The 18300-nt window shown below is 42.3% G+C and overlaps 1 protein-coding gene across 2 annotated transcripts in view; it reads right to left on the bottom strand.

Moving 5' to 3' along the window:
• The window catches only part of sorl1 (sortilin-related receptor, L(DLR class) A repeats containing), a 79179-nt gene that overhangs the window by 34392 nt on the left and 26487 nt on the right, over window positions 1-18300 (bottom strand). For both annotated transcript variants that reach the window (XM_030066672.1, XM_030066671.1), the window contains exons 6-14: window positions 16140-16332; window positions 10966-11083; window positions 5817-5890; window positions 4561-4649; window positions 3909-4087; window positions 2555-2741; window positions 1729-1857; window positions 1044-1129; window positions 200-372 (exon numbers count right to left, since the gene is read on the bottom strand). In XM_030066672.1, coding sequence (XP_029922532.1) covers window positions 200-372; window positions 1044-1129; window positions 1729-1857; window positions 2555-2741; window positions 3909-4087; window positions 4561-4649; window positions 5817-5890; window positions 10966-11083; window positions 16140-16332 — 1228 coding nt within the window. The remainder of the gene's footprint in view (window positions 1-199; window positions 373-1043; window positions 1130-1728; window positions 1858-2554; window positions 2742-3908; window positions 4088-4560; window positions 4650-5816; window positions 5891-10965; window positions 11084-16139; window positions 16333-18300) is intronic.

The following is an 18300-nucleotide window of genomic DNA, read 5'->3' on the forward strand; positions in this document are numbered from 1 at the left end:
CTGCCCAGTTCGGTGCCTTGCCTGAGGGCAACTCCCATCAGGCTCATGTGCGTGACCATTAGACTACCACCACCCCTGTCTTAATAAGTGACCTGACACAGTTATCCTCAGGGTGCGTCGATGAATGAAGGGCAGACGCTCTTTCTCATATTCAGGTGTGACTGCATCCTGCGGGGGTTATCCAGGGAGGTGCACTAACCTGTATGGTGTCCAGTGATATGTCGGCCCAGTACAGGCAGTTCCTGTCGTAGTCAAAGTCCAAGGCCACGGCCTCCCTCAGGCCGGCCAGAGGCAGGGCCTGGTCGGTGCCGGTGGCGAGGTCATAGCGATGGATGGAGTTCCTCACAGCGTACAGGATGAACTCATTACTCTCTGCAAAGCCCGCAGGAGTCATGTCAGATACAAATGAGCCCTCATTTGACTTAATGCAGAAAGTAGAAAAGTATAAATAAAGGTTTAGGGGGGTGTGCTTTGCATTTGGGGAAAGAAAACAGAGACACACTGCCCCACAGTTTAGTCATCAGAGCGTAAATACTGAGAGTGACTAACTTAAGGAAATGGTCATGTGAGATGCTTTTTGGGCATATAAAGGATCTCTTAAATACAACAGATGTGCTTATTTTGACATATTGATACTACTGGAGTTGTGGCATTTTTCTTTCATCTCAATGCAACAGGACACACTGATGCTGTGCAGAGTACACTGATTTCACAACCACTGCAGGGCTAAGAGTAATTTCATTGATAACTCCACTTGGTAAGTCCAATGAAATACTCGAAATCACGCATACATAACGAAAGCTTTACTTTGGGGAAAGAGTTTGTTACATTGTATTCTTCTGGTAAACCTCACCCATTCAGTGTAGAGACTGAATGGGTGGGCAACAGACACATAACTTTGTATACATCACACAGCTGTGAGAGAACCTTAAAAACAGACAAAGTGCTGTGGTGGTGTGGATTTTTATGAACTGTACTTACGAAAAGAAAGAAAAGAAAAGAAAAGAAAAGAAAAGAAAAGAAAAGAAAACAGAGGGCTTCACCTCCAACGGGACAGGGGAGCATCTCTCCATCCAATCTGGCCTCGACATCTCCTCCACTACAGCTGTCTCCTGATACCTTCCTATAGCTGGAGGGGGAAAACAGGGTGAGCTGAGCTGTCCTCAGCTGGACACTTGATGGCGCTCTGACCAAGCAAGTCCAATGATGACAACAGCATTCTGCTCCATAGCAGAACAAAATAAATATATAAATAAAGCAGAACAAAGGCTGGTGGAATCACAACAAAGGAATTCTCAGGTGTCTTCATGATGTTAAACAGCGCCAATTCTTAATGAAAATTCATAAAGAAATAAAAGAAACGGCTATTTTTTATGCTGATGCCAGCATGACTTAAACATTAAGCTTGCAACTTAAAGATCTTTGTTACAAGCAAAAGATAAAGGTTTCTTGGGAATGTACAAGAATGAGAACAATAAAACTAATCCTAGGTTTCACCCTCACTCTCTTGTCTTCCCAAGTGTGGCTCTGCAGCTGAACACTACATCAGAATATTTGTGAAGCCCTGTCTTAAGGTCGCCGAAGCCAACAGAAACAAGCTCGCCATATGGGAATAGATGCATACGTGAATGGATTTGTGCTGAGGAAACAGACATTATGCTAATGCACAACCCAAGACAACCGGTGGCAGCATCCTATGCGCTACAGGGTATGCTAATAGCAGCTCACCCTTTGCTGCGGCGGTAGGTGGTACCAACGGGACAGGGCACCGGAGGGGCGTAGAGGTTGCCTGAGAACTCAGGGTCAGGCACACACACTTGCAGAGACAGGTCTTCACTCAGCTTGAAGCCGTAGTCACTGGGAGGGAGACGGTGAGGTGGAGACGAGATAAAAGGAGGGGAGAGACGGGGACAGAAAAAAAATAGCCAGTCAGCCTTTGCCCTCTGATTAATGGTAGCACCTGATATGCATTTTAAATCAGACGTGTCAAGAATAGTGATGGGTACTCCAGGAGCACTGAAAATGTGCACTGTAGGAATGGACCAATATATCAATTTGTCAATATCAGCCCTTTATGGGGACTAGGAGATCAGTCAGTTAATGTCATCCATATCTGACAGGATGGAGGTCCCCCCCCCCGACAACAGCGAGTAAATATATGTTGATCATTTTTATTTCTATGTAAGTCAGAAGCGCAGTGTGGGAGGATTTTTCTCAACGGCCTCAGGGGTGTAAGCCGGCAATGAACCTCAAAGCAGGGTGAGCCCGGTTCACCCTGCTTTAAGGAGCTTAACCCACTAAAAAGAATTTCTTTAGCATGGCTTTCAATTCAGACTTGAAGTGTCCTGAAATGGTCTAAATGCTGCTTCAGAGGCTTTTCCATCTGACAGGAATAATTCTGAGGTGATACTCTGAGTACTTATGTGTTTGATTTTCTGTGCATGAAAAGTCAAATTTACAGATATTCAGTGCTGCCTGTTGGAAACCTGGACTCCAATGGGCAAAGTCCATGTGTTTCTGTCTGACTGAGAGTGTGCACACCAGCTTCCCTTACCACTCATAGTCCTGGCGTGTGCAGGAGCAGTTAGAGATGGTGACAGGCCGGTCAAAGTCCTCTCCATTGAAACATCTTGCGTGTGGTGTACGTCGCTTAAACACTATCTCTCTGCCCAGCAGACACTCGTTGCCGCGCTCGTCTGACGGAGACCAGCGCTTGTAGTCGGCCTCCGAGCAGGGCACACCTGGGGGGAAAACAAACACTCACATGTAGATAAGGGATATTGATTAACCTCTGACGTTCTTCATGGTCTCCATCAAACTGCTCCTCTTGTCCCAACCGCTCTTCCATTTCTCTGTTCTCCAACTTGACACTTCAACTTAGATTCCTTTCCAAATATAGGTTGCTGTGACACAGAAAGCTTATTTTGTCTTTGTCTTGTCAGGCCTTGTCTTTACTCCAAATCATACCATGGAGCTTGAGAGGCCTCAGCTTAGTCAACCTTAACAAATGAGCTGGTTTATGGCTTTATTACGTAGCTAATTAACAAGCGATCTAATTTAGTGAAACAACCTAATTAAATGTCAACATGCAATGTTAAAGCAAAATCCATCTTTGGTAGAGTGCTGTATGGTGTATTACCTGGGTGTATTTCTCTTCCTCTGTTCACTTTCATAGTGCAGAAAAACAGCTCCCAAAATAACACTTTTAGCACATAAACGAATAAGAACAAAATGGATTATGCCAAGATTTAAAAAAAAAAAAAAAAAACAAGTCCTGGTGCCTATTTCTGAGGAAATTTAACAACTCTTTAACAAATAGTTGTTATTGTCCTAGCTGTATTGGACAGAAGATCTGGCACGTAGCATCCGCAAGAAACTTACAGAAACCTTGCACCTGTTAGAAATGGTCAAGTAGTACTTTCACAAATAGTTGCAATAACGCAAAAATGAGTACCGAGATTTGTTTTTTATATTGGCATAATCGGCTTCCTTGGCATTCATTTATGTGCTTCAGGAAGATGGTGGGAGCTGTTTTGCTATGGAAGTGAATGGAGACACAGAAATGCAGCGTTGTGGATTAGCAGCCCAGCGCAACTAATGAGGATATTTGACCACAATGTGGACTCGTGCAATGTCCAGATTAACTATACAATGCAATGCAGTGAATAACCACATAACATTAGCTAGTACACAACCTAGATCAACACAGTGATGATTAGCTGAGCACAACGGACTGCTGGCTAACAAGATGACGATACTCGAGCTAAACACAAAATTAAATGCAGCACTGACAAACTGAGCAATTTCCCGACCAGAGAACCTCCAACATGGCTGCCCAAGAACACGATGTGTCACCTAAAAACCTTCTCTTTTTGTTCCACCCGTCATTCCTGCTCTCTAGTACCCACCCAGCACATCGGAGGCATTGACTTGCAGGATCAGCCAGCTGTGTCTCTGGTCAGCATAGGAGCCAAAGATGGTGAAGACGGTGCTCTTCTCGCCCGGCTCGGTGAGCAGCTGGTAGACGTACACATCCCTCTCCGAGAACTGGAAGTCCGTCCACGTCTCCCCTTCATTGGTGCTGAACCTGACAGAGACGAAAGTTACATTTAAACACACAGTGTCACCTGCCTATTGGCCTTACTTCAGTTACAGTATATTTCGGGTGGTTTACAGCTGTCAGGCTGTTTTGATACACTTTCAATACTCTAATTGAGTATCTCTGCTCCCATGAAGGAAGCAATCTCCAAAATACCCCAATGATCTCCCACTTACTCACTTCCTTCACCGACTGAGCAATAGGAGATTAGTTCTAATGAGGGAAAGACACGAACCCACTCAATTCTGAGTTTACACAGCTGGCAAAAACAAAATTAAAATTAAATTAAAGGAAGTTCAGCGATCCATGTTGGGGATTTTAACTGGGAACCCTCGAGTCAAAAAGTCGGTTTCTCAAATTTTAGGCAACCAACATCTCCTGCAAGTCTGCGTTTCACTGAAAGCGTCGTTTGTTAAGGCTAAACCAGACAATCACAGTGGTGAGGTAATATTTAGACTTACTTGAGATGTGTGGTAGAGCCTCCTTGTGCAATAGCCATCAAGATGCCACCATGGTCGCCCCATGTATAGAAATGAGGGCCTGCCAGTGCCTGGAGAGCAGGAAGCGTGGTCAGTGCACCAGTTTGACATACAGAACAGTCCACAGGTTGAGCCATAACTCACACAACCTTTCATTTAGCCTTTATAGAGGGAAAAAACATGAACGTATCTGGTATTTGCAGAAAACAGGAAGAATGTGACATTTGTAAAGGTGCATACAGTTTATTCATGCAGAACTCCTGAGCTTTTAGTCCAGTTTTGGCCAAGTGAGAGCAAAGAGACAAATGTGCAGCAAAACAACAAACAAAGATCCTTGAAAATGTGGGTCCTGATCCTCCAAGAGAATCACGGTGTGTTTTGTTCTGCTTTAGAATGGGATCCCAACAAACCACAGGAAAAAAAAAAACACCTATCAAGGATTTATGGATTTATGTTATTCATTAACATCTGACAGCCAGCAGCTCCTCATGCTTGGAAAGCCATTATCAAGGGAAGACATACTGTAGTCTGGACTGATGCTCATATACAGCTATTTCTTCATGAGCTCTTAAATGGTATGAAAACCTTCAGAGGGCCAATTGCAACAAAGGGTCAGAGGTAAGTCAACATGCAAGGCTAAAGTTAAAGAATTTGTTTCAGATATGTTTTGACAAATCACTAAACTCTCTAACCTGGCAGGATGACAGGTCACAAAACACTGCTCAGCAAACAAGCTGATTGGGAGTCAATGTGACTTCGATTTACAAGCCCTGACTTGCTCATAAATGGGTTGCTCGTCCTGTGTGTGTCTGCTGCCTCAGTCAAGGCTTCCTGCTGCTTCTGTTGTCAGATTGTCTGATTTTGTGTTTTCTTGCATTTGCTTTTTAATTGTAATGTTTGTATTTTGCTCACGGGGTCAATGCCTATTGCACACCAGGAAGGGCTCTCCTCTCTCTGTGGTCCTACTCAAGATTTCTTCCATTTTTCCCAGTTCAGCTGGGATTTTCTGAGAGTTTTTTCTTACCCCTATGAGGATTAAGTCAGGGGGTGTCTTCCTGTTTGTTGCGAACACAGCCCTTTGAGACTGTAAACAGTGATATTGGGCTCTAAATAAACCTGAACTTGAACTTGAACAAAACAAAAAAATTCAACAAAGTAAACTTATTTCACTGTGGTTAAAAAAAAAAAAAAAAAAAAAGAGCTGCAGGATTATTCACACCTTTACATTTTGTACTGACCTCCCTCCATCGGGCTCCAGCGCTGCTGGATACATACACATTAGGCTTGTTGGCCAAGTTCCTGCCTACAGATCCTGCATGGAAAGGACAGAAAGAGGTCACACATACAGTATTACAGGGTTTTCCCTAGATGTTATGGTCTTCATGTGGGCGGCGTTTTTCTGTCTACATATAGAAAATCTGAAACCCACAAACTCAAAACATAGCATTTTGTATCTTTTCATGATGTGGCCTCGGTAGGCATTGAAAAGTACTTTCCTGAGAAAAGTGAAAGTAAGGCAGCTCACGCAGCAGGATTTTGTCACTTGATTAACAAAAATAACCAAATATTCTTGCAACAAGCTGGAAACAAGAAAAAAATATCTTTCTCCAGAGGCATTTTGTCACGTTTTTTTAAGAAATAGAATGTTAAGACTGAATACAAGACCCATGACTCATTAGGATGAACATTTTTGCAGTATGTGTTCCCATAGTGAGGTTTTTCTCTGTGTTAGGATTACACATGGGGTTCTAAAAGCTATATTTTGCCCATAGAGACTGCTGTGTAATCATAGTTTTCTTGTCCAGGATGACTTCGCCAGGCCCACCCCACTGGGAGCCCTGCCACCTTGGATCTTCATGGAGCCAGGAATACCATATGTTATGTACATAATCACATCTGAATTCATCTTAACATATCTCAAAATATTGCATTTGGTGTGAAACCATCTCTTTAAGTGCTGTGTTTCCCATTTCAGTGAGTTTCTGAAACAGTAGGTGCAGCAAAACCAGCAAGGTCATCACCACTGAAAAATACAGGAGGATGGGGCACTGAGGTCACTACCAGGGGAGCGCGGACGATAGATGTTGGAGATGGGAGTGCAGAAATGGAATCGATCCCGCCAGGTAAAAGAAGAGGGAGAAAGAGGGAGGAGATAAATGTTACCGCTGTGATATTATCTACTGTCACGTTGGAGATTAAAGACTTTGAAAATGCTGCACTGTGCCTCAGCGGGAGCTGCTGTTAGCTACTGTTGAGCTATTGCTGCTCTGAGTAATGTGCAGATTGAAAGGCAAAGGTGAGGATACTGAGGTTTTGCATGGGATTTTTATGTAAATTGTTTGACACCGCTGTATAATAAGACCAGCTACGCATTGACACAGCTGTACAAGTCAAGCTTAAAAAAAAAAAAAAAAAAAAAAAAAAAAAAGATTTTCCCCTTCGAAGGACAAGAACGTTACCCACCCAACACACATATCTTCACGCCCATCCTTCAATCAAGGACAAGGTTCTTCAGTTGATTAGTGACATCAGTGTTTCGCTTTGACACTTGTGAGCGAACGGACACCCGCTGACACCCGAAGTGATCAATCCTGTTTATCAAAACTCATTTCAAGGGGAATGGCTTTGAGACGGGGAGACTGAAATGAGAAACACACGGTGGTTGCCTCTCTGTCGGGAGGGATTTAATGATGCCTCTTAAATAAATTATGCTCTGTCTCCGTGTTACACCCGGCTAATGACTCTCGTTTAATGGCAGCATACAAGGAGCAAGAGACACAAGACAAAAAACAAATGTTCAAATGACTCCCTGCCACTTGCCAGATCTGAGACCATCAGCTGCTGTTGGGGGGTGAGTAAGTGGTGAAGATGAATGTGCCCTTGCTATGTTTGTGTGTGTGTGTGTGTGTGTGTGTGTGTGTGTGTGTGTGTGTGTGTGTGTGTATGTGTGTGTGTGTGTATGCAGGTACAGATATTTGTAAACTGATGTTAAATGGTTTTACATTTGGCCAATTCAGAGTGTCCTCAGGTATCAGAGAGTTGAATTTAATGCTTTTTAAGGCATTTTAAAGAAGAATATTAACAAGATATAAGGACAAATTGTCTCTTTCTTCATTAAAGGGAGTGATGCAGAAAAATAAAAAGATAAATGCTGTGTATTTGGTCCAGTGCAAAGTTTTTTGTTTTGAAATATTGTGGATTGTTAACCAGATGATTGAACTGTTATTCTGGATTACATGTAAATATAAAATGCTTAAACCATTTGTACAAACGGTTTAAGCAAAAGTCTGGTATTCATTAAAACATTCTTATGTGAATTTGTTCTTATTCTGCAAACAAATTTTGAACTGCCTCAGACCATGTGTACGCACAAATAATCAGAACACTTCAGTCCAGCTTTATCTGATGTAAATTGTTATACAACAATTACTTTGAAAAAATGATAAGGCCTAAATATACAAAATTTAAAATATATAATGATGATAAAACATAATAATGACAATAATGATCCATAATTTATTTAGTAATTATAAAATCAACAGCTAAGGCTTTGTCATTATTAACTCATCATCATCATCATAAAAATAATTACATTATTAATATATTAAATGGCTCTGTTTTAACTTTTAGCTATCAATGAAGTGTGTTGGAATTTCAATATTATAAGGTGACAGCTCGTTATGGACAGAGACATATTTATTTAGATCCGTTCAACTTGTCTTAACACTGACCAGCTTTTTATTGTGTTGCTGATGTGCCAAGACACTGGCTGTGCAGCCTGCTTGTAGAGAAAAAATAAAAGTAGTGATCAAGTTATGATGATATTTTTTTCCTCAGTGATGTGTTTCTATAGCAGTAGAAATGTTTAATACATTAATGGTAATCTCTGCATTTGCAGCCCGCATACAGGATTCATAACAGCTCTGCAGGCAGGTGTGCAGGTTGCATTTATGGCCTACGTGGCATGCAAAATCTGCTTTCAGCATTTGGAAGCAGATTTTGGAAGCATTTGGTTAGCTTTGTGCGTGTTTGTTGGTTTTATCGCTACTTTTCATTGTCATAACCCAGATATTTCTTCTTTCAAGTGGCTTGGCAGCTCTCTCCACAGATACACCTCTCCAAAACAGCTTTCCTTTATGAAGAGAAATGGGGTGTGGTGGTACGCTAATGACCATTGTGGGCACATGCCTGTCGGTCTAGAATGCAGGGCTGCCGCCTGAAAGTCGACGAGTCAGTCACAGACCTACACAGTTGATCATCATTTCATTGTACTGAAGGCCAGATTCTGTTTCGACTCTGGAAATTATGAGTCGGGTGCTAGAATGATCCTGACTCACCAACATACGCGCACGGGTAAGAACAAAACTGACTGGTATGCACGTGTTGTGAATCCAGCGGGGATCATTATTCTCTGTGCAAAGTAAGAACATTTCTATGCACATATTACTGAATGGGGCCCAATGTGAGTTAATTTACAATAGGCATTTTCCCAACTGGTAAGATTAGCAAGTCAGTATGAAGGCAGTATTAGGTTCAATAAGCTGAGTTTTATAGCATCAGAAGTGGAAAAAAAGTAAAACGTAAAAAGTACCTCATAAATTCAAATTTCAGACTTTTAAGGTCTAATATTTATAAAACTGAACTTAACACATTTCAAGGACCAGCAGACACCCTGCAGTTTGCTGCCAAACTGTTTTTAAAAAATGAATAGAGATTTACTCATGTCTGAGAGAACATTTAGACCATCATGGCAAACTAAAATTGTCAACTGAAACTGAGATAATGGTAGAGGCGGAGGTGGAGGTCAAGGCAGAGAAGAAGAAGCAGCAGCAGAAGAAGAGTAGGTAGAAGAAGAAGAGGGAAGAAGAAGAAAAAGGAAGAGAGAAGAAGAAGACTTTCATGTGCTGACTGCTCAAAATGTCACGTAATCAATTCAGTTCAAGGTCTTCCCACACACAGCTGAGCAGTATTGATGAGTTACACAATACAAAGAAATCAACCTGCATTATATCCATCATATCAGAGGTGGACCACACTGACCACACTGATATCTGATTTCCAATAAGAGGCGAATGCCAGCTCCATATATTAGTGGAACTGGCACATCGCTCTAACTCCTCCCCTGGCAGACAGGATGAATTGTGGATGTGCAGCTTTGTTCTCTGAACTCCCATCAGCCATTCGGACGTCTTTGTTCTACTCCATCTTCCTCTCTCTCGCTCTGTCCCTCTTTCTCTAGAGAGTGGTGGTGGTAAAACTCCCAGCAGGGTGGTCTTGACGAAGCCAGAATGAAGTAGTGAGGCTGATTAGCTTTCTGCGTGTTTGAACTGAGCCCAAAAACACTTTACAGCCAAGAGAGTAAAAGATGAGATGGAAAATGGAAAAGGCAGAAAGCGGGCAGTACCTACAAAGACCAGGGAGATAATGTGACGCAGCGTTAAATGTAGTTGGAGGTGGACAACAATGCCTGACTGATATCTGCTTTTTAATAAAATATGGTGTGATATATAGTCAGTATTGATTTCACTGGTCTAACTAGCGTGCAGAGGGATCCATTGAAAAGTATGAGAACATTTGTCAGGCCATTGTCAATGTAAACATGTCTCAGTGCAGTTTGTGTACACACATGCACGACTTGTACATGATGCATGTGCACACTGGAAGCGCTGAGTGCCCGCTGGATGCTGCAGCAGTAATTAGCCCATCTGCTCAAGAGCGATAACGAAGCGAACTGTGCCGGCAACTGCCAGTCCCTCCTCTCTTTCTCACTTTCTCTCTCCACGCCGATTATCTAATAAGAATTTAATTAGAGGGACTGCCTGGGCATGGAGGGGGGGGGACAGTCTCCTTTACAGACGCAGGGAAAAGTATCAACAAATCAATGCTTTCTGCCAGCTGCGGAGAGGCAAAGAGGCAGTCGCTCACGGGAACCCGGCTTCGGCATGGCTGCCGTGTGTAGCGCACACCAGAGGAGACGAGGAATAAACTCAGCTGCATTCTGAGCAATTCATTTTCCAATTAAATACACTCACAGCAACACACACAAACAACACACCACCCAAGAGGAAAAAAAACCTAGACATGTTCTGCAAATGCACGCTGTATTTCTGGCAATACAGGAAGTCACATCTCAGTAAACGGAGAGAGAGTGCAGCAGCTTAGTCACCGCAGAGGAAGAGTTGTAGTTTTTGTGTGGCTGCACTTGTTTCCTGTGAAGGCCCCACGTATCTGTGTTATTGGAGCAGTCATGATGACGCTGCTGATGAATAAACAAACCTTGCTCTGACAGTAAAGGCGTCTTCCAACAGGTGGCAGTCCTTACACATTACTCTCTTTATTACAGGTGGATACTCAAACCCTGATGGCAAAAACTGCTTGGTGTCCCACCTGTAGCCATGATGAGTCCTGGTGCAGACTCCTTGGACAGGATGGGCATCCTCCTGAGCTGGATGTTCAGCAGCTGGCTCCAGCGCTGGGCCAAGTGGAGGGAACAGCCTTTACTGAGCTGAAGGGGAAGAGAGGAGATGGATTAATAAAGGCAAACACCAAGTGAGACACAACAAATCACTCCCCAAACGCTCATCAAATTTGACCCGGCAGCGTCCGAGATACTGAGCGTGAAGATTGCGGTGTTGTTGGCCTGCTGGTGGTGAGCCAGTCAGGTTTATATTCAAAATACCTGACCCAGTGTCAAAGTTGCATTCAAAACGGACCAGAAGAGCTGAGACATCACACATGACAGATGGACGGACAGATCCCAATTTTCCATCGCATGAGACAACTGGTGCTAGACTGATATATCAGTTTATTATATGGGCTGCTATTGACCTTTGACAAAAATCTGATTTCAGACAGCCAGTCTCATTCACCTCCAATATGATGGAGGTGTCACCCTTTCTTTCTGAATGAGTTTCAGGGGTGTCAGTCGGGACAACCTGCAATGAAACCTGCCTCACCATGACTTAAGGTGCTGCTAAGAGTGTCAGCTAAGAGTGTCACCTGTTTGGATTTCAGTGGGGAGGTGTTGCGTCCCGTCATGGTCTGAGAAAGATGCACGCTCTTTGAGAGACATCCTGACAAAAATTTTATTTTCCTGGGTTTGTCTGGGTTTTTTTGAACGAATATCAGGACAAAATATTAGTTTTTCTTAAATCATTTATAAAACAGATTGTCCACACTGTTATTTGCAAGCGATCAGATCGGATTTGTGTCTTCAGACATCACCAACCTATCTGCACGGGTTACTATGGTGACAACATAGGCTTCAGTAATTACATATGCTGGTGACACGGCTTTCGAACGCGGAAGCAGGAGCAATGTAAAGGAGCAAGGCAGACGATTTATTTCAGTGTCCGTCCACAGATTGTTGTTTTGTGTGTGGTCCTCCATGCCGCTCTGCTAGCAGCAGCATGGATTCTGCTCAGCTGCTCTGCTGCACTTGTGTCACTCTGGATTTGGCGTCATCGGTGTGTGTTGCACTGCAAGTGACGTGACAGACACTTTGAAATCCAGTTTGAGTATCCAGAGCATCCAAACAAAGAAGCATCTGTAGAAATCCAACTGGAATCGCACCTCCAAACATGGTTTGAAGGTCATTCGCAAAAACTGCATTTCATTTCATTTAGGTTTTTTGTGGTTCAGATTTTCTAAAATCAATCTGGATACAATCTGGATATGACAAAAACAGATTGTGGCTGGCAATCAGAACAAGGCCTTGGTCTTTGAAAAGAAATTTATCTTGCAGCAGCAATATCAGCTATCATCGGCTTGAGTACAAAAATATTCTTTTTCATTTAACCCTGACAAATCCCAGTCGTATTAAGAACCAGACTGCAACTAGATTGTGTTTTGATACGGCTGCAGCAAGGAACCCGTCACTCCCTTTCCTCATCTCACCACAAAATATCTACACACCATCTGACACCTGCAAAACCAAATCAGAGTATTCTACACAAACCTGTGCATGGTTTTCAAAGCAGAGTGGATGGCAAGGCAGGCGGCCAAGGATGCATAGATTCTGCGGTACGACAGCTCGGCAAAACCATAAACACCTGCACGAGCCAACAGAGTCAAACAGAAACTCAAAGGTTGTTCGTGGCACGTGGCGCATTTGGCCATCTCGTCTCTGATCTCATTCAGACGTGTTGCAGTTTGTGTTGTCATCAGTCAAAAACCAGTCATTACACCATGTGTGTGTGCACTGGGGTGTATGAGGTCGCTGGTCAGTAGTGATTAGCCTCTAGCTCTGGATCAGCCTGTAGCTCGACATTTTGCTGCCATGTGGCTGAATCAGCACAACACTAGAGCCAGAATTGTTGTTAGCAAATCTGCTGCAAGACTGTAGCAACTCACACTTATTAAACAAAAAGGCTTCCCAGCAAATCATGCTGTCAAGGTGCAAGAGTTTGTTTTAGTCAGATTTTAGTCATTTCTTTTCCATTAGTCTGAAATTTTAGTCAGAGTGACTTCAAACAATTTTAGCCTGTTATTTTAGTTAATTTAATATAACGACAGGACACGATTCCAAAAATACTGTTGCGTTTTCAGAGATTGCTTGGCTTATTCTCCTGGCCGGTCCCAGGCCAAAGAGTTCCTCAAACTGTGTCCATCTAGTGTATTACTTAACAATATACACTAAATATACAGGATACACAAATCTGGGGCAGTATGTGGAAGTATACAAGTCGCCATTACTGAAGTGGCATCTCACCCACACCTTAGAATAAAAATTCTCTGGAGGACTTCACACTGTTTTGTTTTTTTTTTTGTTTTTTTTTACCTTAGCCTTTACTTTACAAGTTTGAGAAAAGAACGAGAGATCAAAAACTACATGAGAGAGAAATTAGGGCTGAGCGAGATCGACAAAATCTGATATCATGATATCTCTGACCAAATACCTCAATATCAATAATTTGAGAATACTGTAGGGATGAGTGTCGGTGCTTTCCTGGTATGGTATTTACTAGGGATGAGCTGGATACTCGGCTGAAACGAGTATCCGGTACGGATAAAGCACTGTTGCCGAGTACGAGTATGATCCGAGTAAAATGAGTCGATATCCGTGCTCGTGATGAATGAAAATCTTCATTAGGCAGCTGACTGTGTCCACGTTGTGTGATAGGCCAGTCACACAGTCCCTCCCCTACATAGACACAGTACAGCGGTGCGCCGCTCACACACAACACACACAGCGACCCTCCCCTACGCCGTGTGCCCCGCTCACACACACACACACACACACACACACACACACACACACACACACACACACACACACACACACACACACACACACACACACACACACACACAGGGACAACCTCAGCTGTCACTCACTCAGGTGTGACAGCTCATGTCGCGTCTCTCTTCAGTAGCAGTCAGGTTTTTTTCAGCTCGCTCTTGCCTCAGTTTGTAATCACTGATAGTCAGTAGAGTTTCTGCTAAACTTGACTGGTAACAGACGCACTGCTTTTGAGCAGAGTTAGGGTTAGGGGTTGGGGCTGAATGCGACTGGCGTCGCGTCTCTCACTGCCGACACAGCTTTTTCTTTTTTTTTTTTTTTTTCCGTCTGTTCACTCTTACCGGCTGGTTTCTGAAATAAAGTCAGTTGGAAAACTTTGCTCATACCGGACGTGGTGCAGAGTCACAGTCTTAAAACACACACACCACGTACACACATACATTATCTCAACACACAAAGTATATTATTATTTTGATTTTATTTTGGCTGCATGCACTGAGAGTCTGACACTTTCTCACTGTAGTTCATAAAAATAAATATAGTAGTAGTATAAATATTACAAATTAAGCTATATATCTATATAAATATAAATATCTATATCTATCTATCTATCTATCTATCTATATAGATATATATATATCTATATAGATAGATATAGATATATATATACACTCTCTGTCTAGTACTTAATGATTGCCTACTGCATGTGTTGTATTCATTGATGCGCTTAAGAATATTCATGTTCTGTGTTAATAAAAAGCTTGTTCTGTAAATAGTTTGTTTACTATTGTAATCAAAAACATTGATCTGAAGCTTCTGAGGCTGTTCTGTAAATAGTTTTCCAATAAACAATAAATATAGCAACTTCTGATCAACACTTATCAGTTTCAGGCTTAAAATAACCTACTGGTTAAGCCCCACCATTTCCGGTCAAACTCAGCCAACTTCAGGGTTAAGCCCCGCCCACTTCCAGTTAAACGGATACAGATACAGATACAGATAGTGGTGTGCTCACTCATCCCTAGTATTTACACACAAGACAATTTTTATAAACTCTCATTAGTAATGTGTCCATGATGACTAAGCAGGTAGAAACAAATTATAGACCAACAGGAACAGAGATAAATTCAGAAAACTGCAAGTCTTTACTGTAACCCGGCTCTCTAAAATTCCATATAACATCTAGTCTCACATCACAATATCAATATATCAATACATCAAAATATTGCCCAGGCCTAGAAGAAATCATTTAACAGAACTGTTTGTTGATTACTAATGATATACTAAACTAGCAAAGTCTTAAGACTATAAAAAATATTTTAAAAAATTATTTTAGATTGGAAGTGGACGACTATGGCTGTCCTGTTTCTGTTATTGATAAAGGACTGATATTGGCCTCATATATTAGTAGTGGTGCAAGTGAACCGCAGATTGGCTGTGTTTTAGTCTGAAATGTAATAACTGGTTGATTACACAAAAAACTAGCCGATTGTGTGTCCATGTGAACGAGGCATGTTTGATCCCAACACCAAACAAGCGCAGTGTGGCAGCATGGCAGCATGGCAAGCGGAGGAACTTGAAAAGCCTCCTGCATCATTTGCGTTTCGCTGTATGGGAGCACTTCAGATTCAACGATGGAAGAAGGGTGGTGGACAAAACTGCTACGGTGTGTCGGCATTGTGGCACAAGGAAGCTATATGAGGACAGTAATACATCGAGCATGGCCACCCACATGAAGCGACATCATCCTGACCCTGGTGTGTCACTGAACGGGAGTGGGAAAAAAAAACAAAAAAAAAAAACAACTCAGCGACAGCTTCTCCACGTGGCATTTAAGCAGCCCTTTCCTGCAGGATCAGTCCGGGCTAAAGCTATTACCAAATCTATTGGGATGTTCATACTCCATTGTGGAGAACAAATGGTTTTAAAATACAGTCAAAGTGCTTGAGCCATGTTACAAAATCCCCTTGCACTTCAGTTAAAAGATCGTGCCAGAAATTTATGAACAGGAAAAGAAAGCAATTGCAGAGGAATTATCCAAGGCATCCTCCGCGGCCCTCCCCACAGACGGGTGGACCTCCATCGCTACAGAAAGCTACATGACTGTGACTGCTCACTCCATCACAGCAGGGTGGAAGATGTAGAGTCCAGTGCTGCAAACACACTCCATCTGAGAGCCACACTGGCACAAATCTGGCAAAGATACTGACAGGAGCAGTAGCAGCAACAGTGAGTTTTGAGATCCGCTGCATATCTATATGTTAGTACATCCCTATGGACAATTACATTATTCATTCAGCCGGCGGGTGAGTCAGTCTACCTGGCAGTCCAGCGTTCCTCCCAGGCTGTCAGCAGCGGGCGGCTGAAGCAGCTCCCACGTTCCTCCCTTGTCAAAAGTGATGACAGACCGCATGTTGTCCTCGCTCACGGAGCCGTTGATGAGTGTGGCGATGAAGACTCCACGCAGCCCCTCCACGCGGTGCAGGTCTGCAAAAGGCTCGTTGGAAAAGTACCTGTAAAAAAAAAAAAAAAAAAAAAAAAAAAAAAAGAGAGAGAGAGAGAGAGAGAAGCTTACATTATGTCATTATCAGGGAAGTGACATCAGCTGTCACTTCACCTTCATCAGCATACAGCACTGCTAGAATATCAGAAATTTTTAAATCTAAAGCTGCACTGAGCAACTCTCAAAAGGGCTGTGAAAGGTAACACTTGGAAAAACCTGAACTTCAATACTCAGAAATCCCAGCCGTCCTGAGAGGCAAACCTCAGTTTGGTGAGTCCAACTTTCTGTGGGCAGATAAAGTTTACTTTTCACCTTCTATTTGTCAATGGAGGCACTGACAAATGCCAATGCCAGTGTTTGTCAGTTTTTCATTGGGAACTACTTCCTGCAACTATTTCCAGCATGCTCTTTCTGTCCCAAACTCGTACTCCTCAGGGGTGAAAACATACAGTTTGCCAGTGTTTTTCGGCACAAAATGATCTTAATTAAACTCTTCACCGCCGAGGGCTGTAGATAATGGTGGGTATCCATGCTATTGCCACTGGAAAGAGCTGTTATTGTTATTGTTATTGTTGAGTATTCCTTGACGGTTCAATCTCCACAAACAAATATCCATCCAGCCAAACTGTATTGGGGTGCTGGAAGACAGGGAAGATTGCGGCTGTTGGAAACCTCACAAAATCACACAGAGACTAAAAAAAGATAATTCCATAATTGCAGTGCAGTGAAGTAAAGACACTAAGATATTTTTGTTTTGACCCCAACAAGCCCAGCTGCTTTGTTTGTCATTTACTGTCTGCACAGCATATTGTGGATGTCAAGAGAAAGCATCCCATTTCCATAATGTTAAACTCTGAGGACCTGAGAAAAACAGCCTTGTTTTTAGTTTAACAAACCATACACTTGTGAGTTTAACTATTAAATTTTGGAAGAGTTTCATCAGCCTAAGGGTTGTAGAATATTCTTGTCCTATACACACACTTGAAATCAAAACATTAAAATAAACAAATGCAGAGTTGCATGCTCAAAATGGCAACAATTATCGATTATCAGAGCACCACGGGCAAAAAAGCAAAGTAAGACTCGTGTGATGAAGAAGCTGCCACAAAAAAAGTTTATTTCTATGGTTGAAGCATTCATAATCGATGACAACTACAATTACACAGTTGTGTTTTGCTACTCAACAGGAACGTGCTCGATACGGTTAGGTAGTTAATATCCACTGAATCATGTTGGTTAATATCGGAAAAGCTAATCCTGGTTGTCATCACTTTCATTACGACTGTGGTCACCAACCCAGTAAATCTTACACCACCACGTGCTCAGTTATTTGTTCCTGGCAATCACCATTCTCCTCCTCATGACTGTAATTACCACCATTTGCCCATTGCTGTATTCTATGACCAAAAGCCTATGACTGCACATTAAACTGATGAAATGGGTTGAAGGACAGATCACATGATCACCAGTGTTGTAGCGACAAAAAAAGATCTTGGAACTGAAACTTTCTGTTGGGTATTTTAACTTCCACTTTCATGAAATGTGGCACTTCTTAGGAGAGAGGCTCCTCTTTTATGTTTTCCATTGCACTAATCAGAAAAAGAAAGTGTTTTTGTCGACTGTCAGTTAACCCTGTTATCAGATAGATGCAATGACATGTTTCAGGGGTCAATTTATTTATTATTTTGTTGTATACTTATGCATCCTGACACGTTGATTCCATTCAAAATGCAAAATGCATGAACCTCTACAGTAAAACTTGATACGTGGCATGTGCTGTACCACATGAGCCACTAGGAGCGCCTCAACAGGTATTAGTTAAAAGAACAGGCAGTAAACTAATAAAACTTAACTACTAAAATAAAATAAAAAAAAAAAAAAAAAAAAAAAAAAAATTAATGTAGTGACATAAAATGCCAATCCTTTACAATACGCTCATGGTGTCATCACGTGGGCACTGCTGTGTCTCTAGTTTCTG

The sequence above is a fragment of the Myripristis murdjan genome, chromosome 13 (genome assembly GCF_902150065.1).
Source record: "Myripristis murdjan chromosome 13, fMyrMur1.1, whole genome shotgun sequence".
In the NCBI taxonomy this organism is placed as follows: Eukaryota; Metazoa; Chordata; class Actinopteri; order Holocentriformes; family Holocentridae; genus Myripristis; species Myripristis murdjan.